Below are 18,605 nucleotides of genomic sequence, written 5' to 3'. Positions count from 1 at the left end.
CCACCTGTGGGAATGTCCTTGGGGTTCCAGGAGAAAGTATTTTGTTTTGGCTGCAAAAGTCCAGCTATTTCTATTCCTCTCACCCTATCCTCAGCTCCAATGTGGCAACACTGAAGCTTCAATGGCTTTGGTCAGGTCAGCTTCATGGTTGACAAGTGGATTATAAAATTAACTAAATTTGCAGAAATGGCAAAACTCACCAATTTGCTGAGGAAAAAAATGACAAAAATCATTTTGAAAGACCTTCTATGAATTTTTGGGTTGAAAAAAGAAAATATTGAATTTATTATTTTTGGATTTGGACACTAGAAAGGCATGAAGTGGATGGGGAAAATTTTATGGTGATAATTATTTGATAGGGCGAACAGTGGAAGGCATAATTCTATTTTGTTTTTGTTTTTTCTCATTTCTTTTTGCATTCTTTTTGTTTTCTTTCTACCTTTTTCTTTCTTAATTTTTACTATACAGTATTTTAAAATTATACACACGCATACAATATAAAATATTCAAATTTATATATTTACAAAACTTGATAATTCTTTACCACATTTGGTATCTATTGATTTTATTTCCTCCTGTATGCATGCTACTGGTAACATGTACATGTAATGTACATATTATATGTCTGACATACAAATAGACACTTCCACTTTTTATTATTTATATTACAGTCCACAATTGAAGACAAGTATTTCTGCACCTGTTTATCACTGAGAGAAACATAGCTAAAATGTAAGAACCAGGTATGCAGTGATGTTCCAAAAAATACAATTTAGCACCAGAAGTGCTGAACCTCAATTTTTATCAGTGACACTTTAATGATAGGAAGCCTGCAAAATTATTTGCTATCAATTGTGAAGGCAATAACAAGCATTGGTGGTTTTTCACACTCTCTGTATTAAGTGCTTTCAGAATGACAGCGTAAACTGTGTTAGAGAACTCCAAGGAAGTAAAACTGATTAAAATGTTCATGCTTGAATGGTGCTGATGGAATAGTTCATTTGGACTTTCTCTACCTCCTGCAGCTCAAGCTGAAATATTAAAATTCAGTGGATTTAAATCTCTCTCCCCTAAGCTCAGGGAAAAAAACATTACATTTTAATAGGTTTTAAACTCATAATTCACTGGTTTGGAGCAGTGCTATTAAATCTATTTAAATATTACTTGTATTACTAAGGAAATTATTTAAATGATTTTGCCTGTACTATTTCTGATTCGTATATGAATATGAAATATATACATATATGTATGCATATATATACATACACATATACATACACACATATACATACATACATACATACATATATACACACACACCATGTATGAATGTATTATTTTAAAAAACATCATTCTGGCTGGGGTACTTTTTTAAGTGTTTTGCTTTATGAATTTAAAATATAATAATTTGGAATATGTTTAAGAATTGCTAAAAACTTTATAATAATTCCCCTTCATATTGCACAATGATTAGCTGAAGGAATTTAATATTTCTTTAGTTGTCAACATACCAGATTCATGCAAGAGAAAGCAATGAGCCCCCCCATTTTGTAAGGTTTTCTGCTTTTTTAACAAGTAGCCCATCGGTCATAGCTTTCGCCAGGCTGGGTTAAGAGTGACAGTCAAACGGACAATACATTATCTTAGCTTGATAAATTTGAGCTTTGGGAGGGAATAGAAACCTTTGGATGGTCATGTGGGATAGATAAGTGCATAGACATTCTAATAAAAATTTAGCATCAGTGCATGCTATTATCCCCACGGTGCCACTGGTCCGTGGCTCATGCTGCTAAATGCTAATGCATTTTTGTACCGGTGCTTAACACAGGAAGGGATTTCTGTCTCTGTGTGTGAAAGGGTTGCCTTTTGCTTTTCAAATGAGTTTACTCTTTGGGTCTCAGGTCTGAAACAAAGGTTAAGAAATAAAGGCTAGGCTTTCGGTTGGCATAATTTGGCATAGCTCCATTGATTTCATTTGATTTCTTCCGGTTGAGAGTGTCTGCTCCTGAATCTGTACTAGGGCAGAGAATTTGATTGTGCCCGCTGATTCAGAACATTTTGATTTAATGTGGACGGGAAGGAAGGGAATTCCACATTTTTTTCTCTCTCCTTCAAATATGGATGGTTAAACCTGACTCTGTTTAGTGAAGTCATTCCACCAAATGTGTGTGCTTTTAGAACTGCCACTTCTCCGAATCAGAGAAGGTGTAGGGTAAATTAGTAATAGACTATGACCTCTGTGCAATGATTACTTATTTTCCTGGCTTTTTATTGTTTGATCAAAGACTTTGCTTATATTACACTGTGCTTGGAGCTTTAAAGCTGAACAATAAACTGGCCACCTGTTGTATACTGTACACAGATTGCTGTGATGGCAAGTTGGAAAAGAGGCTTGGCTTAATGAGGTACCGACTTCATGTTATTGTTGTTTTACATTGTAAGCAATGCCAAAATATATCTTATTTAATCATAATACTATGCATGGAACAGGAATGATAACTTGGCTCAGATTTGCCCTGGGATTGGTTATTATGTGATTCGGTACCTATTTCTGTTAATTCTGTTTCTTTCTATGCAGCGTAAATCGGCTTAATGCATTCTTAATGAATCCCATTTTTTTCCAGTGAGTTTTATTTATCCTCTGTTTCATTCGTATTAACTTGAAAGCTATGATTGTTGGGCAGCGAAGCCTTCTGAAACTGCTTCATTTGTGGTGACACTAATACAGTGTACAGAGTATACAAGTTCTCAGCAATCTAGTTCCTGGTGTTGTAGTATTGTCTGTGTGGATTAATATTATCTAGAACCTTGGTAACTTTGAGACTTGTGGACTTGTGGACTTCAACTCCTGGAATTGCCCAGCCAACCATGCTTTTCAAATGAGTGAAATGCTGGCTGCAGAATTTTGGACGGTAAAGTCTACAAGTCTTAAAATTACCAAGGTTAGACATCCCTGATCTAGTACATTTTTTAAAAATGTACTTTTATTTGTCCACAGTTTGAATATGCTTTATTTTTCCTGGTGATTTGTATTTTAATCCTTATCTGATTTAATTTATGTATTTTATCCTGCTTTTGTTTCCCATGTGAGTCATTGTGGAAACTTGATGATGGAAAGGAGTGCCTGTAGTTACATTTAAAAACCAACCAAACAAAGATATGCCTACTTTTATTGATTTTTCACTTTGCCTTTGCTTACTTTAAGCAAACTTTGCCAGTGAGTTTTTTTTCTCTCCATTGTATAAAGAGAAATAGAAGTAAACCCATCTGTTTGGGGGGATCTTTTTTCTCAAAAATTCAGTCCTACTGAAAAAAATAATTAACCTAAAAGTTAATAATGATCCATTTAGATTCATAAGGAAAGCAAACAATTGGGAAAAAAAACTGTTTAGCTCAATTACTTCAATAAACCCAAATGGAAAGGTTCAGCACAATATTTTTCCCCAGCTCTTATCTTTCCAGATACAAGCTTTCATACATACATGCTCAATATTCAAGTGTTTTGTTCCATGATGATCTTGTATTTGTTATCATTGGCTTTAAAACTGCAACATGTATTTCTTTATCATGATTTTTTCCCCATTCCAGACTGAAATATTATTTTTTTAAAAAATAGTGCATAATCATTCCACTTTGAATGGAGAAGAAGGTTGGTAGGATAAGCATCACATGAAATTGTAGGGAGACATAACAGCTCTCTATGAATCCCCCTTTTTTCGCAAGATTTGATTTATTAATACAAGGCTGGCAAACGGGTTCCAACATCTTGTAGTCAGAGATTTGAAGTAAAGAGGTAATGTCAGTTTTGTTTGGGATAGTTTTAGGGGAACAGGAGAATTCTTGGCCAATTCTACATACAGTATGTAATACAATGGCTCAGATTATTTATCTATGACAAATTTTGCTAGTAAGATGGACTATGGCATTATAGCAATGGCAATAGCACTTAGACTTATATACCGCTTCACAGTACTTTACAGCCCTCTCTAAGAGATTTACAAAGTTGGCATATTACCCCCAACAAATTGGCTTTTCATTTTACTGACTTCGGAAGGATGAAGACTGAGTCAGCCTTGAGCTAGTGAGAATTGAACTGCTGGCATTCGGCAGAATTAGCCTGCAATACTGCATTCTAACCACTGCGCCACCACAACTCTTTGATCAAACTAGTGATCAAATTATGTCCTTCCTAAAGTAAATGATTCACAGTTCCTAATGCCAGGCAGTACTAGACTGATTATGTTGATTTTGTGTACTTCTCTAAAAACAATAATCACATTGATTTTGACAAAGATAAGGGAACTGGATCAACTTTGTTCTCATATATGTAAATCTCTGACACCTTTTAATCAAGTTAGTATTGGACAGAGGAGCCAGATGGCCCAAACAAGTTTGCCAAGCTGTATCATAGATGAGAGAAAAAAATAGTCACCCCAACAACACAACATCTTCTTGGTTGAAGAAAACCCAATCAGGCATGTCATAGATAATTAACATGTGAGAAAAGGATAAAACAGGACACAGATTTACAGGGCATAGATGTACATGCTCCTTTATTTTCTCTATGCTGACGTTGAGCATCTGCAGTGATGAACCTTTCCCATTCATATAGATTTTCCCATATAATTTTAAAAGTAGAAAGCTAGAGTTGTAACTTCTGAAAAGTGAAAAGCAGCCCAGACTTGCAGTGTCAGTAGGAACTACATATTAAAACATTGCCTGGAGCAAGACTAAAGTATTATTAGCTAAGTGTTTTTTCCCCCCATGAAACTCATACACAGAAATTGTCTTTGTGTTTTTTCCGTGGATAAAGTCTATGTTGTGCAACTTGACTGTTGCATTGTGTTTGAGATTGGGATATGCACTTATCTAGAAATACTACCAGAAATAATCATTCAATGATTTTTTTTTAATGCTACTGAGCTCTGCCAGGAATGATTTTGGGAAAGATGTGATAATTTACTTCTTATATCTGAAGGGGGCATTGCATTGGAGGCCATGACCTGTTCTCTGTCATGCCAAAGAGCAAGACATGGAATCATTTTAATAACAGGTGGTGTTCCCATCCAGAGGAAGCCTTAAAAAGTGAAAACAGATTTCTGAAGGTGAAGACTTGAGTGCAAAGGCATTGGTGGGAAATATTTCTGCGAAATTGGTTTACTTTCTGGAAAGAAGGAATTCTGTTGATGGTCTGCATTTAACAAAGTGAACATATTTTTTTCTAAATAGTAGGAAGTTTATAATAATACAATAGTAGAGTTGGAAGGGACCTTGGAGGTCTTCTAGTCCAACCCCCTCATTTCCTCACACTACAAAAGACTAAATTCCAATTTAATGTTCAGAAGTCTTTTTAATGATAAGAGCATATTGATAGTGGAACCAACCCTTTAACAAGGTAGTAGATTTCATCCAATACAGGTATCTCTTGATTTATGACTACAATTGAGCCCAAAATTTTTATTGCTAAGCGACACAACTGTTGACTGAATTTTGCACCATTTTGCGACCTTTCTTGCTATGGTTGTTAAATGAATCACTGCAGCTGTTACGGTTTATGGTTGTAAAGTGAATCTGGATTCCCCATTGACTTTGCTTGTCAGAAGGTTGCTTACATGTTAATCACATGACCCCGGGACAGTGCAGCTGTCATAAATATTAGTCAATTGCCAAGTATCTGAATTTTGATCATGTGACCATGTGAAAAATGGTCATAAGTCACTTTTTTTCAGAGCCAACAGTCACTAAATGAAATGTTGTAAGTTGAGGACTACTTGTATATGCCATCAGAGGTTAGACAGTCATGTGTTGGGGATGCCTTACATGGAAACTTCTCTGTACTGAGCTTTGGGGGAGGGTTGGAGTTTGTTGGTCTAAATATCCCCCTTCAATTCGTGATTGTAAGAATGCATAATTTGGGCTGATAGTGTTTTGATTCAGTGTTCCGGAATTAACGTGCTTCTAGCGTTCTAGCCTTACTTTGCCTTGCTGTTTCCATAACACACTTTCCAGGTTTCCTTATTATTCTGCCTTACCCATCTGATACTCATACTCCTCCCCTCCCTTTGTAGCTGTTTTCATATGCAGCGTGATTTGAATCACAATACCGTTGAGAATATTTTTAATTGGATGTTGCTCCTCTTTTTTTCCCAGCAGTGAGGAAAGGATGTACATACAGCATGTATGTGGGTTGAGATATGAAGTGAGTTCTTTGCGAGATTAATTTGTCAGTTAACACTAAAGTGTCTTTGAGTTGGAAGAGGATGTTAGGACTGTTTGGATAATGGCAGTAAGCTTTCAGGGTCTGTAAAGGAAAAAAAAGCACTAGATTGCTCTGGCATGGTGCGGGCTGGAAAATATCCAGTAGAAACCTGAATACTTTCCAGGAAAATTGGCTTCTGAATGTGCTGACTTCAACTAGAGAACATTATCAGCTAATTTGTCCATAGGATATATGTACTTTTTTTTTATTCGCTAACTTTTTAGATACGGGCAGAAGGCGTCCTCCAAACTTCCGTTAATCAATATTTCAGATTTCACGTTAGGAAATGACAGTGAAATCAACGTTAAAAACTTTTAAAGATTCTTTTCCCCTTCGTAAGCTTTTCCTTCAAATATACCAAATGTCAGCCTGGTTTATTATTTCTAGATTTTTGTACCTAGGGATGGAATGAATTGCATGCCATGCACTGATACTTAAATATTTATGAATGCATTTAAGCTCTCTTGTCAAATATGAAAGTTGCACAGGGGGAAAATTGGACATATTTCTTTTAAAATACTTCAAAATATTTATTATTTATTGAAAACATAGTGTAACTGCTCATCTTATATTGAATTTTGGGTGTCTCCCAATCAACAACAAAAAAGCAACAACGTAATTCATATATCTACTAAAATATAAGCATTAAAAAACTGGCATGAAAGTTAAGCTTCCCAAATCCTTGTTAAAGCCTCTCATCCAACTCACCCTTTCCTATCACCTGGCGGTAAAGCCAGATCTTAAGTGGTTTCTGGAAGGCTAGGAGAATAGAGGACTGCCAAACTTTAAGGGAAAGGGTATTTCACAGAGCAGGGTCTGTCACGGAAAAGATACACTTCCTGGATCCCATAAGGTAGCAGTATTTAAGGGAAGGGTCTAGGACAGCGATGGCGAACCTTTTTTGGCTCACATGCCACAAGTGGGGGGAGCGCAGGGGGGTCGTGTGCGGGCGTTCCGCACCCATAATACAATGTGCGACCCCCCCAATGCGCATGCGCGCACAATAGGCACGACTCCCCCATTTTTACATGCTTTTTTTGCCCTCCCTAGGCTCCAGAGCCTGCCCCGCCCGCCCGGAGGCCCTCCGAAGGCTTCAGGGATCATCCGGACGGCCCCTGAAACCTCTGGAGGGCCTCCGGGGGGGGCTCTTTTCACCCTCCCCAGGCTCCTATAAAGCCTCTAGAGCCTGGGGAGGGTGAAAAATGACTTTTAAAAATGGTGAAAGCTGGCCAGCGCGCGCATGCACACTGGCTAGCTGACAGGGCAGCGCCTTGCGTGCCCTAACAAATGGCTCCACATGCCACCTGTGGCACGCGTGCCATAGCTTCGCCATCTTTGGTCTAGGACCATGCCCTCCTATCTGGTCCAATAGGACGAATTGATGCCTTTAGTGAGAGGTGGCCCCTGGCCTTGTGCCACATAGGGCATTATGGGCAATAACCAGCACCTTGAATTGTATCCATAGGGAAACTGGGAACTAGTGCAGCTCACACAACAGAGACGTCATATGGGTAAACTTCATACCAGTGGTGGGATTCAAAATGTTTACTACCGGTTCTGTGGCCATGGCTTGGTGGGCGTGGCAGAGGAAGGACACTGTAAATTCTCTATTCCCTCCCCACTCCAGTGGAATGTTACTGCAAAATCCCCATTTCCACCCGATCAGCTGGACTCTGGAGGCAGATAACAGATGGGGGCGGAGCCAGTCAGAGGTGGTATTTACCGGTTCTCCGAACTACTCAAAATTTCCGCTACCAGTTCTCCACAACTGGTCAAAACCTGCTGAATACCACCTCTGCTTCATACACTGCCTCATTCTGGGCTAGTTGTAGCTCCCATGTATCTTCAAGGTTAGCCCCATGTAAACCACATTGCAGTAATCCAACCTGGAATTTCCTTCCAGGTTTTTTTTAAAAAGATAAAATGTGCCATGCTTAATGTGCCCCTTGGTTTAAAGATATTACTTAAAACATTTGATTCCAGAAAATAAAGTGATAACTGATTGCCTTAATTATAAAGCATCTAATTATCTTGTTGAATACATTTATTCTACAAGAATAACAGAGGGATGGGGGAGGAACAATTCAAATGATGTTCATAATGATAAAGTACAGTATAGATGATACCTTGCTTAGTAGTAGTAACTGTGAAAGGGATCTTGGAGTCCTAGTGGACAACCATTTAAATATGAACCAGCAGTGTGCAGCAGCTGCCAAAAAAGCCAACACAGTTAATAATAATAAATAATAAATTTGAATTTATTAGCCGCTCCCTTTCCAGATAGGACTCGGGGCGGCGTACAATAGAACATATAAAACATAAAACATATATACAAACACATAAACATACATATATACAAGGACATACATGCACGGAGGAGGTAACAAGTTACATCACATTAGACAGTTAAAAATCACCGTTAAAATACCCCAATTATAATAACACAATTTAAAATTTAAAATTTAAAAAATTTAAAAGGACTGTCAGGAGGAATAAGAAAAATTTACGGTTGAGCCAGGCCAGATAATTGAAAGAGGTGGGTCTTCAGCTGTACACGGAAGGAGCGGAGATCGGAAATAATCCTGATGTCACGGGGGAGGTCATTCCACAGGGCTGGGCCCATCACAGAGAAGGCTCTGCCCCTGGGTGTCGCCCCCCGACACTGTTTAGTGGACAGCACCCGGAGAAGTCCCTCTCTGTGTGAGCGGATTGGTCGTAGGGATGCATGGGGCAGGATGCGATCCTGCATGTAACTAGGTCCTGTGCCATGAAGCGCTTTAAAGATCATAATCAAAACCTTGAAACGCACTCGGTAGACTACAGGAAGCCAGTGCAGCTCGCGCAGGAGAGGTGTTACAGGGGAGTATCTAGTCCTCCCCATAATCACCCGCGCGGCCGCATTCTGGACCAACTGCAGTCTCCGAGTGCATCTCAAGGGAAGCCCCATGTAGAGAGCATTGCAGTAGTCCAGGCGAGACGTCACTAGCGCATGGGTGACTGTGCGTAGGGCATCCCGGTCCAATAAGGGGCGCAATTGGCGCATCAGGCGAACCTGATGGAACGCCCCCCTTGCCACGGCTGTTACATGGTCATCCATGGACAGCCGGGCATCCAGGAGGACGCCCAAATTGCGCACCTGTTCCATGGGGGCCAGTTGCACGCCCCCAATGGCCAGAGATGGAAGCAACTGGTTGAACCGGGAGGCCGGAAGCCACAGCCACTCCGTCTTGGAAGGGTTGAGTTTTAGTCGGTTGCCATACATCCAGACCCGTACGGCCTCCAAACACCAGGACATCATTTCAACTGCCTCATTGGGGTGGTTCGGGGTGGAAATGTATAGCTGAGTATCATCAGCATACAGATGATATCCCACCCCAAAACCACGGATGATCTCGCCCAGCGGTTTCATGTATGTGTTGAACAGGAGAGGCGAGAGCACCGACCCCTGTGGCACCCCACATGTGAGGGGGCTCTGGGTCGATCTCTGCTCCCCTGCCAACACACGTTGCGTCCGGCCAGAGAGGTAGGAGCCAAACCACCGTAAAACGGTGCCCCTGACTCCCAGCCCCTCAAGCCGGTGCAACAGGATACCATGGTCGATGGTATCGAACGCCGCCGAGAGATCTAATAGGACCAGGATAGAGGAACAACCCCTATCTCTGGCCCTCCAGAGATCATCCACCAATGCGACCAAGGCCGTCTCCGTGCTGTGCCCGGGTCGGAAACCGGACTGGCGCGGGTCTAGATAATCATTCTCCTCCAGGTGACGTGGGAACTGTTGTGCCACCACACTCTCTACAACCTTCGCTAAAAAAGGAAGGTTGGAGACTGGACGATAATTGACTAGATCCGTTGGGTCCAGGGAAGGCTTCTTGAGCAGGGGGGTCACAACCGCCTCTTTCAAGGTGGCCGGCAGAGACCCCTCACCCAACGAAGCGTTCACTAGGCCCAGGAGCCAGTCGCGCGTAACCTCCCAGGATGCCAGTACAAGCCAGGAGGGACACGGGTCCAATAAACATGTGGTAGGTCGCAGACGTCCACGTAACCTGTCCAAATCTTCGATGGCAACCGAGTCAAACTCCTCCCAAAGCGGTCCCTCAAGACTCGCCATGGGCGTCTCAACTGGACCACTGAAAGGGGCCCATCCCATCCGGATTTGAGCGACTTTGTCCTGCAGATATTTCCCAAACTCCTCTGCTCTGCCCTGTAAAGGAGCTTCCCGCGGTCTCTCAAACAAGAGGGAGCGGGTCACCCGAAACAGGGCGGCAGGGCGGTTATCTGCGGACGCAATAGATAAAGTTCTAGGCTGCATCAACAGAGGGATAGAATCAAGATCACGTGAAGTGTTAATACCACTTTATAATGCCTTGGTAAGGCCACACTTGGAATACTGCATTCAGTTCTGGTTGCCACAATGTTAAAGATGTGGAGACTCTAGAAAGAGTGCAGAGAAGAGCAACAAAGATGATATGGGGACTGGAGACTAAAACATATGAAGAACGGTTGCAGGAACTGGGTATGTTTAGCTTAAGAGAAAGAAGGACTAGGGGAGACATGATAGCAGTGTTCCAATATCCCAGGGGTTGCCACAAAGAGGGAGTCAAACTATTCTCCAAGGCACCTGAGGGTAGAAGAAGAAGCAATGGGTGGAAACTAATCAAGGAGAGAAGCAACTTAGAACTGAGGAGAAACTTTCTGACAGTTAGTACAATTAATCAGTGGAACAGCTTGCCACCAGAAGTTGTGAATGCCCCCACAGGGGAAGTCTTTAAGAAGATGTTGGATAGCTATTTGTCTAAAATGGTATAGGGTTTCCTGCCTAGGCAGGGGGTTGGACTAGAAGACCTCCAAGGTCCCTTCCAACTCTACTATTGTATTGTATTGTATTATTGTATAATTATGATCAGTCCATCAAAATGGTACAGTGATGAGTTATGGGAAGAATAAGGTGAAATTCTTTAGTCAGTAAATGCGGAAAAACCACCTTTGGGCTGCAATTCGGTGAAGGCTTGGAAAAGCCCAATATAATATTTATGCATTATTGACTAGAGCAGAGGAGAGTGGAATGTATGGTTTTGCATTGATAGTATGACGGGCTGATTTAATGGAGCAGAAATACTTAAATTAAATACTTAAATTCATATCTTTGAAATATTGGCCTGGTAATTCTGCTGGTGTTTTAAGATTTAATATTAATTTGAACATATGCCCACTGTTGGCTAACTTTAGGAAATTTGGCTTGAATTTATTTCTTTGGCTAAAGCCTATGTTTTCATTTAAACAAAAACTAAGCACTGATTAATCTTTCCCAAACTTTAGAATAATGTTGGTTTGACAGATTGTAAACCCAATTATGAGGGGTTTAAAAAAATGAATATGTGGGGAAAATTGGGAGAGTTTTGAAGCAAAGGAGTGGGTGTATTTTTTAATGTATAGCAAGACAGTTGTTTGAAAACAGGAAGGAAGGAAGGAAGGAAGGAAGGAAGGAAGGAAGGAAGGAAGGAAGGAAGGAAGGAAGGAAAGACAGCAAAATGAGAGTTCTTTTGTTTAAATAGCATGGTTTGGGAAAGCGAAAGCCGATTTTTAAAGTCATCTTGCGAATTATTGTAGGTGCAAGTATGAAGTGAAAGAGTTCCCTGTTCGGGGAGATTGAGTGTGACATAAACCCTCCCTCCACCCACCTTCCTTCCCTTCCTCCCACCCTCCTCTCCTTCAGCAGCGACATCAACAAACCATCTAGGCCACAATGGTTAGTACAGCAGAGAGCTTGAAGCAGCTTGGGCTGAGGTCAAGCACTCCAATTCTAACCTCTCAAGGGCTTTCTCTATGTGTTGCCAGTGTACTGGTAAAAATGACTTTAAACTCTTGTCAGCGCAGCTACTGGTGCATGCATCGCAGTCCCACTCAAATAAACCTGTCACAACACAGAGTCAGCAGCTAGAGAAGAGTACAAGGGCAGGCCTCTAGCTTTTCATTCGAGCATCACTAAACGTGCACAGAGTGCCCAATTATTTCAGCATTATTGAGCAAGCCTACAGGAGGACCCAAGCCTTGCTACATTAGATTTTCTTTAGTAATTTGCTCAAGTACCGCTGAGGACACTTAAAGGACTTTAAACGGTGGCTGCAACCAGTTTCCTTTTCTGGATTGTTAATTCAGGTTTCCTTTTTTTTTCAAATGAACTCTTGCTGCACGCTGGGTGGCTGCTTGGGGAGAACAGCTTAATGCTTGCTTTCTCAATTTTCAGCTTTCTTTTCCTTCGATAAATAAATAAATTAAAAGCAAAACTTAATGGCTGCCTTGATAGTCAACTTGTGCATTTTTATTAGACTTTTGGTGTCCTTACGAGACTGGAAGAATAAGATTGAAGGAGTTTCACTTCAGATGGCAAGGGGTTATTTTTCTTTTGAACATAGACCCCCCAAAATAATATCATAGAGCGAATAATGTTGCAGCGTCTTCCCCCTAATCTTGACTTGAGCCAGAGTTGTTGTTTAAGGAAGTCGTTGCATTAAGCTTTGGTTATAAGCATCGGTCACGTCCATTCCTTATTCTCATGTACACCGTGTTTCTGCCCCTTTTGTTTCTTCAAGGGTTGGAATAATTTGTAGCAAGTCAGGATCATTGATTAGTTGACAGCCCTTGAAGACACCTGAGTCCAGGACCTGCACATAGTTAGCCACCCTGAAAGTTTCTCTTCCTTGGAACAAATGCAATAACTCTGTTCAATTTTTCACAGCAGCAGCAACTCCAGGCCCAACATTTATCACATGGACATGGTCTTCCGGTGCCTCTCACTCCACATCCTTCCGGATTGCAGCCACCCACCATTCCACCCATTGGCAGCAGTGCGGGCCTCCTAGCCTTGTCAAGTGCCCTTGGGGGGCAGTCTCACCTTCCAATCAAAGATGAAAAGAAGCATCACGATAGTGATCACCAAAGAGGTAAGATTTGTTTTCTAGGTTTCAGCTTTCAGAGAAAGTTGCTTCAGATGTTAAAAGGTACAAGGTCCTTGCCAAGTTCCTTGGGGTTTCTTTTTCACTCCCTACCCTTGTCTTTTCTTCTGCTGTAACTTTCTAGATCAGTCTTGCTGTTGATCTGAGTTGGGAAGTATGGGAGCTATAGTTCAAGCCAGGGGTGAAATTCAGCAGGTTCTGACAGGTTCTGGAGAACCGGTAGCGGAAATTTTGAGTAGTTCAGAGAACCAGCAAATACCATCACTGCCTGGCCCCAGAGTAGGATTGGAATCGAGATTTTGCAATATCCTTTCCCTGGAGTGGGGTGGGAAGGGAGATTTTGCAGTATCCTTCCCCTGCCACGTCCACCAAGCCACGCCCACAGAACCGGTAGTTTAAAAAAATTGAATTTCACCACTGGTTCAAGCTAGCCAAAAGAATCCAGATTTGGAAATGCATTCTTTTAGTTCTCTATTTGTCTATTTTAGACACTAGGTTTTGGGTCAGAGCCCTGCCTATTTAATGGGGAAAGGTTAAGGGTTCATTCTTGATTCTTCTGAAGCTTGGTTGGTCAGTAAGTGGAACTGAAGAGAAAGTGTCATTCTTGCCTACAAATGTCCAACCTGTTTTAATAATGGGAGGCAATCAACTCGATCACTTTTTGTTCGCAGTGTTTAGGACCATAAAAGAAAATGGGAAGAGCTAATAATTCTTTTATGTTTCCATGATATTAAGAAGCCCTAATCTTATCCATTGAAGGGGATTATCTCTGACTTTGGATTCTTCTCTACAAATGTCCAGCCTGTTTTAAATAATGGGAGACAATCTGATCTCTGAGATCAGAACCATGTTTCCAACCTCAAACAGGGTTCTCCAAAGAATTGTATGAGCCAAAGTGACTATCCCATGTCCCATTCAGCTTCATACAAAGACTATAAGCTGCTATGGCATCTTTTGAAACCGATTTCATTTTTGCAAGTACCAATCTAGATCAGCCGTACTTGACCAATTCTTATTCTACTTCCACAGGAGAAAGTGGCCAATAACTGCCAGTTATTATGTTCATGTGTGCAATAGGGTTAGTTAATGTACAATAATAATGGCTAGAAAAAACTGTGAATTGTCTAAATGAGAAAGAAAGCATCTTTAGTTCCATGACAGTGGAATAATGGAGGAGAAGAAAGGTGCCAGGAAAATGTGATCATAAATAAACCAGTGTATCTCAGTGTGTGTAATTAAATAACTGTGGCATTTTGGTGTTTTATAATACATAGGTCACAATTTGGAAGTGTAGTGTTATTAAACATTAAAGATTGAGGATGTCTATGTGCTAAGAAATAAGGATCAAATGCAGAAGTAAGCATGCAACTGGTTTACAATTCTCTTTGAAAAAGATGCTCAGTCCTATATAATTTTGTGCTACTGCTATAGCATCTTTCAAAGGCTCTTGATCGACCAGGTGTGGTTAATGGAATCAATTTTAAACATTGGTTGTGCACGCTTAATATTTAACTTTATATATAAAAAAGGACACTTATCTTTTAACAGAGACTAAGGTTGTGGTATGTTTTTGGAGGAAGAAGAAATATACAGTCTGATATAAAATACCTTCTATCTCTGTCTCTTTCCTTCTCTCCTTTGCTCATGTTGCTGCTGCTGTTCTGCTTGAAGACAGAGACTCCATAAAGGTAAGATTCTATTTCACAGATGGAAGGAGTGGGCTAAAGGAATTGCAGTGCATTTATTACAATTGAACTAAAGCATAGGAAAAGTTATTATGGTAACTAGGTGGTGATATCCATATTGATTAGTCTTGGATAGACAATTTTAAAACACTATATAAAAGTGTAAATTCACTGCTGGACTCTGAGCTTGTTATGTACCATGTCTTCAGAACAGAGGTGGGTGTCACATAATGTTACAACTGGTTTGCACAGCACCGGAAATGTGAGCCCGTGCACGGCTCCAAAAGCATGGCAATATATGGTCAAAATAGCACCAGGGTGGTTGGGTGGGCGTTTGCCCCAAACCAGCAGCAGTCCACCACTGCATCAGAAGGGTTTTCCATTGTCAGTAAAAACAATTTGTGCCCTTGCTTCTTATCACTTCTTATCATTTTCTATATACAAGTTGCCAAGCCTCAAGATACAAAGTCAGTGAGATCAAAAGGAAAAGGGAAAGTGCATTGTTTCAAAAACTCAAGCCTCCAGCCTCCAAGTGGCAGTATTGCTTCCCACTCTCTAATGTTATTTCAAACTTAAAAGAAACAAAGTTCTTAAGCAATCCAATATAGGTTAATTTTGCCGCTTATTTTCTTCTGCTTTCGAATTTAATTTAACTTTAAAAAAGAAATTTTGTGGCAGTCTTTTTCAAAACAATAAAGTTTCCTCACCAGATGGGCACACTTTCTCTTTCCTCTTTCCTTCTGTTCCGGAGCCGTCCCAACTTCATCAGCCTGGGGCTGGACTTTTTGTCACTGGCTTGAAGAACTTCTCTTGGATAGATCAGGGACTTTGCGGTGTCCCTGAGATCAGCAAGATGTATTCTTCCTGTTCACCGGCTCTATGGGACAGTTTAGGTCCAATTTGACCACCCAGCGGCAAAAATGTGGACAGTGGTCTCGGAGCATTGAGACCGCATATCCAAATAGTCGTGACGTTGGCTCCTCCTTGATATGCTTCTACTTTTGTTCTGATCAGAAATCCTTTCCCAGTGGAAAAGATCCTTCCACTGGGAAAGGGCTCTAGCACATCTACTGTGAAGAACCTCTGTGAAGATGCATTGTTATCACCTGAGGAGAACATTTTCAAGCCCTTGTGCAGACAGGGGAGAAAAGTGGCCTCATTCTGCAGAAGAAAACCGATTCAGAAGAGCCGAGGTGGATCAGTGGTTAGAGTGCAGTACTGCAAGCTACTTCAGCTGACTGCTAGCTGCAGTTAAGCAGTTCAAATTTCACCGGCTCAAGGTTGACTCAGCCTCCCATCCTTCTGAGATGGGTAAAATGAGGAGCCAGATTGTTGGAAGCAATAGGCTGACTCTGTAAACCACTTAGAGAGGGCTGTAAAAGCACTATGAAGTGGGATATAAGTCTAAGTGCTATTGCTATTTCTATCAGCAGCTGAAAGCAGGCTGGCTCTTGCAACTCTAGACCTCCCACACTTGCATTCCTTCCATTCATGAAAATCCCTCAAGACAATTGTAAATATTAATGTAAGATAGGTTGCTGGATGATCTGTTGGTCAGTGAGTGAAATAAATATATATATGAATCTATATATATATATTCTTGCTTGTTGTCTAATTCTTAAAAATACAATCTGCTGTTGTCAGAAACTTACTGGGAAATAAAGCAGGAGAGGAAGAACCTTCTGGGAGATGTTTTGTGTTCCATGGCAGGAAAGATTCATATCAGAGTTTTCCTGCCTATCAATCTCCAAGGAGTTCTTATTTCTAGTGTGTGCTTCCACGAGGGCTGAAATGGCAGATAATAAATATATCATGGGCATGACTTTTATCTGTTAAATGGCTTAAGTCCCATACTATGAGCCCTATTATGCATATTTCAGTGGGGTTAGCATTGGCATCTGGAAGATTATTTATATTTCAACAGGCCGGTACAAAACACTGCCTTTCAGAATATTTAGTCAGAAATGCACCCTAGATCTGGCACTAATCTATTTCTAAGCAGGGGCATCTCAGCTTGTATACGATATAAAGCAGAATATTAAAGTCCTTTTAATCGTTCTGAAGTCTGTGGATTTTTAAAACAATGTTTCTGCCAGCTAGTTTGAAAAACGACTAATATGAAAATATAAATACTAAGACAATTTCATTAATCAAAGAACAAAAAAGGCTGCAACAAATAAAAATCTGCCCAAAGCACAGTAAAATTACTTAAGCCAGAAAATAAATTAAAAATCTTTATTTTCTAAACAAAACCAATGAACCCGCCAACTCCTGTGGCATAAGGACATCAGAAAAAGCTTTGGCAGAGCATAAAATGAATTAATTTCATGCCATCAACATTTTATGCCATCAACGTTTGAGAGCAGACTGCACATCCAGAATGGATTCTACATTTCATTTTGGTTCTTTTGAAGGAGATCCATAGATGGGAAAAAGCCAATCTCGTCTCCATTGGTAACAGAACTCATATAGGTTATAGCATTTAAAGGACAATACTATTTTTGTTTGTTTTAATATTTCTATTCTGCCTATTCTGGGCAATGCTCAAGGCCTGGCTGAAATTTAAAAAAAAATAAGAACAATAAGGGAAAACAGCAGACAACTGAAAGTCACAGCAATACTTCAAGTATGAATGCAATGTCTCTTCTCTTGAGTTAATTATTTGGCATTTTTTGTAAGACAGCTATTATTTAATTTAGACATAATCAAGCTATGTATCGCAGTGACTAGGCCAATGTTCCAAAGAAGATACAACGTTGGCAAACAAACCTTAGATAATAAAGGTTTTTAGTTGCCTAAAAATAATTAATGTTTAGATTGAGCAAGGAAAAGGTATGGGGAAAAGCATCGGGGGTGGGGGATGTAGGGGGAGGATGGAAGAAGAAAATTCTGGTTTCCATCATAAAAACAGCAAACTTTCACTAGTCCTCATATTGTTTTTCATACTTCTCAGTCTGTATTTGTCAAGCACAAAGAATATTACATTAAGTTGCAGTTTATTATCCAGCTTATATACATGAATCTAGTCAAATAAAGTTCAATACTAACTTGGCACCAGATAAAGGTCAATGAAATTCAAGAGGGTTGTGTTTAGGCCATTTGTGGGATTGTAACATCTCTAGGCTGATGGCTTATCTAACTCTGCCCTCCTCCGCTCTTCTCCTAAAATATTACATTAAAAAAGCCAGTTCTGCACGTTAGAACAGATATTAATCAGGTACCTATATTTATTGTATATACCTGATACCTCAACTTATGACCACAATGGAACCCAACATTTCTGTTGTTAAGTGAAACATTTGTAAAATGAGTTTTGCCCCATTTTACGACCTGGCTTGACATAGTTGTTAAGTGAATCATTGCATTTGTTAATTTAGCAACATGGTTGTTAAATGAATCTTGCTTCCCCATTGACTTTGCTGGTCAGAAGGTCGCAAAAGCTGATCACATGATCCCAGGACACTACAACCGTGTGAGCCAGTTGTCAAGCATCTGAATTTTGATCATGTGACCATGGAGATGCTCCAAAGGTCATAAGTGTGAAAAACGGTCATAAGTCATTTTTTCAGTACTTTGAATGGTCCCTAAAGAAACTGTTGTAAATCAAAGACTAGAGTACCTGTCCATAGTAAAAATCACTGAAGTTGTACTTTTGAATTGATCATGGAATTATGAGTGTGTTTACAGATGAGGGAAATAGGTTTT

The 18,605-nt window shown here is 40.3% G+C and overlaps 1 protein-coding gene across 6 annotated transcripts in view; it reads left to right on the top strand.

The window, feature by feature from the left end:
- LOC309386548 (transducin-like enhancer protein 4) overlaps positions 1-18,605 on the top strand; it is a 166,065-nt gene that overhangs the window by 81,009 nt on the left and 66,451 nt on the right. For 4 of the 6 annotated variants that reach the window (XM_081942049.1, XM_081942048.1, XM_081942051.1 and 1 more), the window contains 2 exons: positions 12,999-13,203; positions 14,887-14,903. In XM_081942049.1, the coding sequence (XP_081798175.1) occupies positions 12,999-13,203; positions 14,887-14,903 (222 nt within the window). The remainder of the gene's footprint in view (positions 1-12,998; positions 13,204-14,886; positions 14,904-18,605) is intronic. The other 2 variants (XM_081942052.1, XM_081942050.1) reach the window with 1 other exon arrangement.

This window comes from Natrix helvetica, assembly GCF_964273705.1.
Source record: "Natrix helvetica genome assembly, chromosome: 2".
In the NCBI taxonomy this organism is placed as follows: Eukaryota; Metazoa; Chordata; class Lepidosauria; order Squamata; family Natricidae; genus Natrix; species Natrix helvetica.
This window is presented reverse-complemented; position numbering and strand designations above follow the sequence as displayed.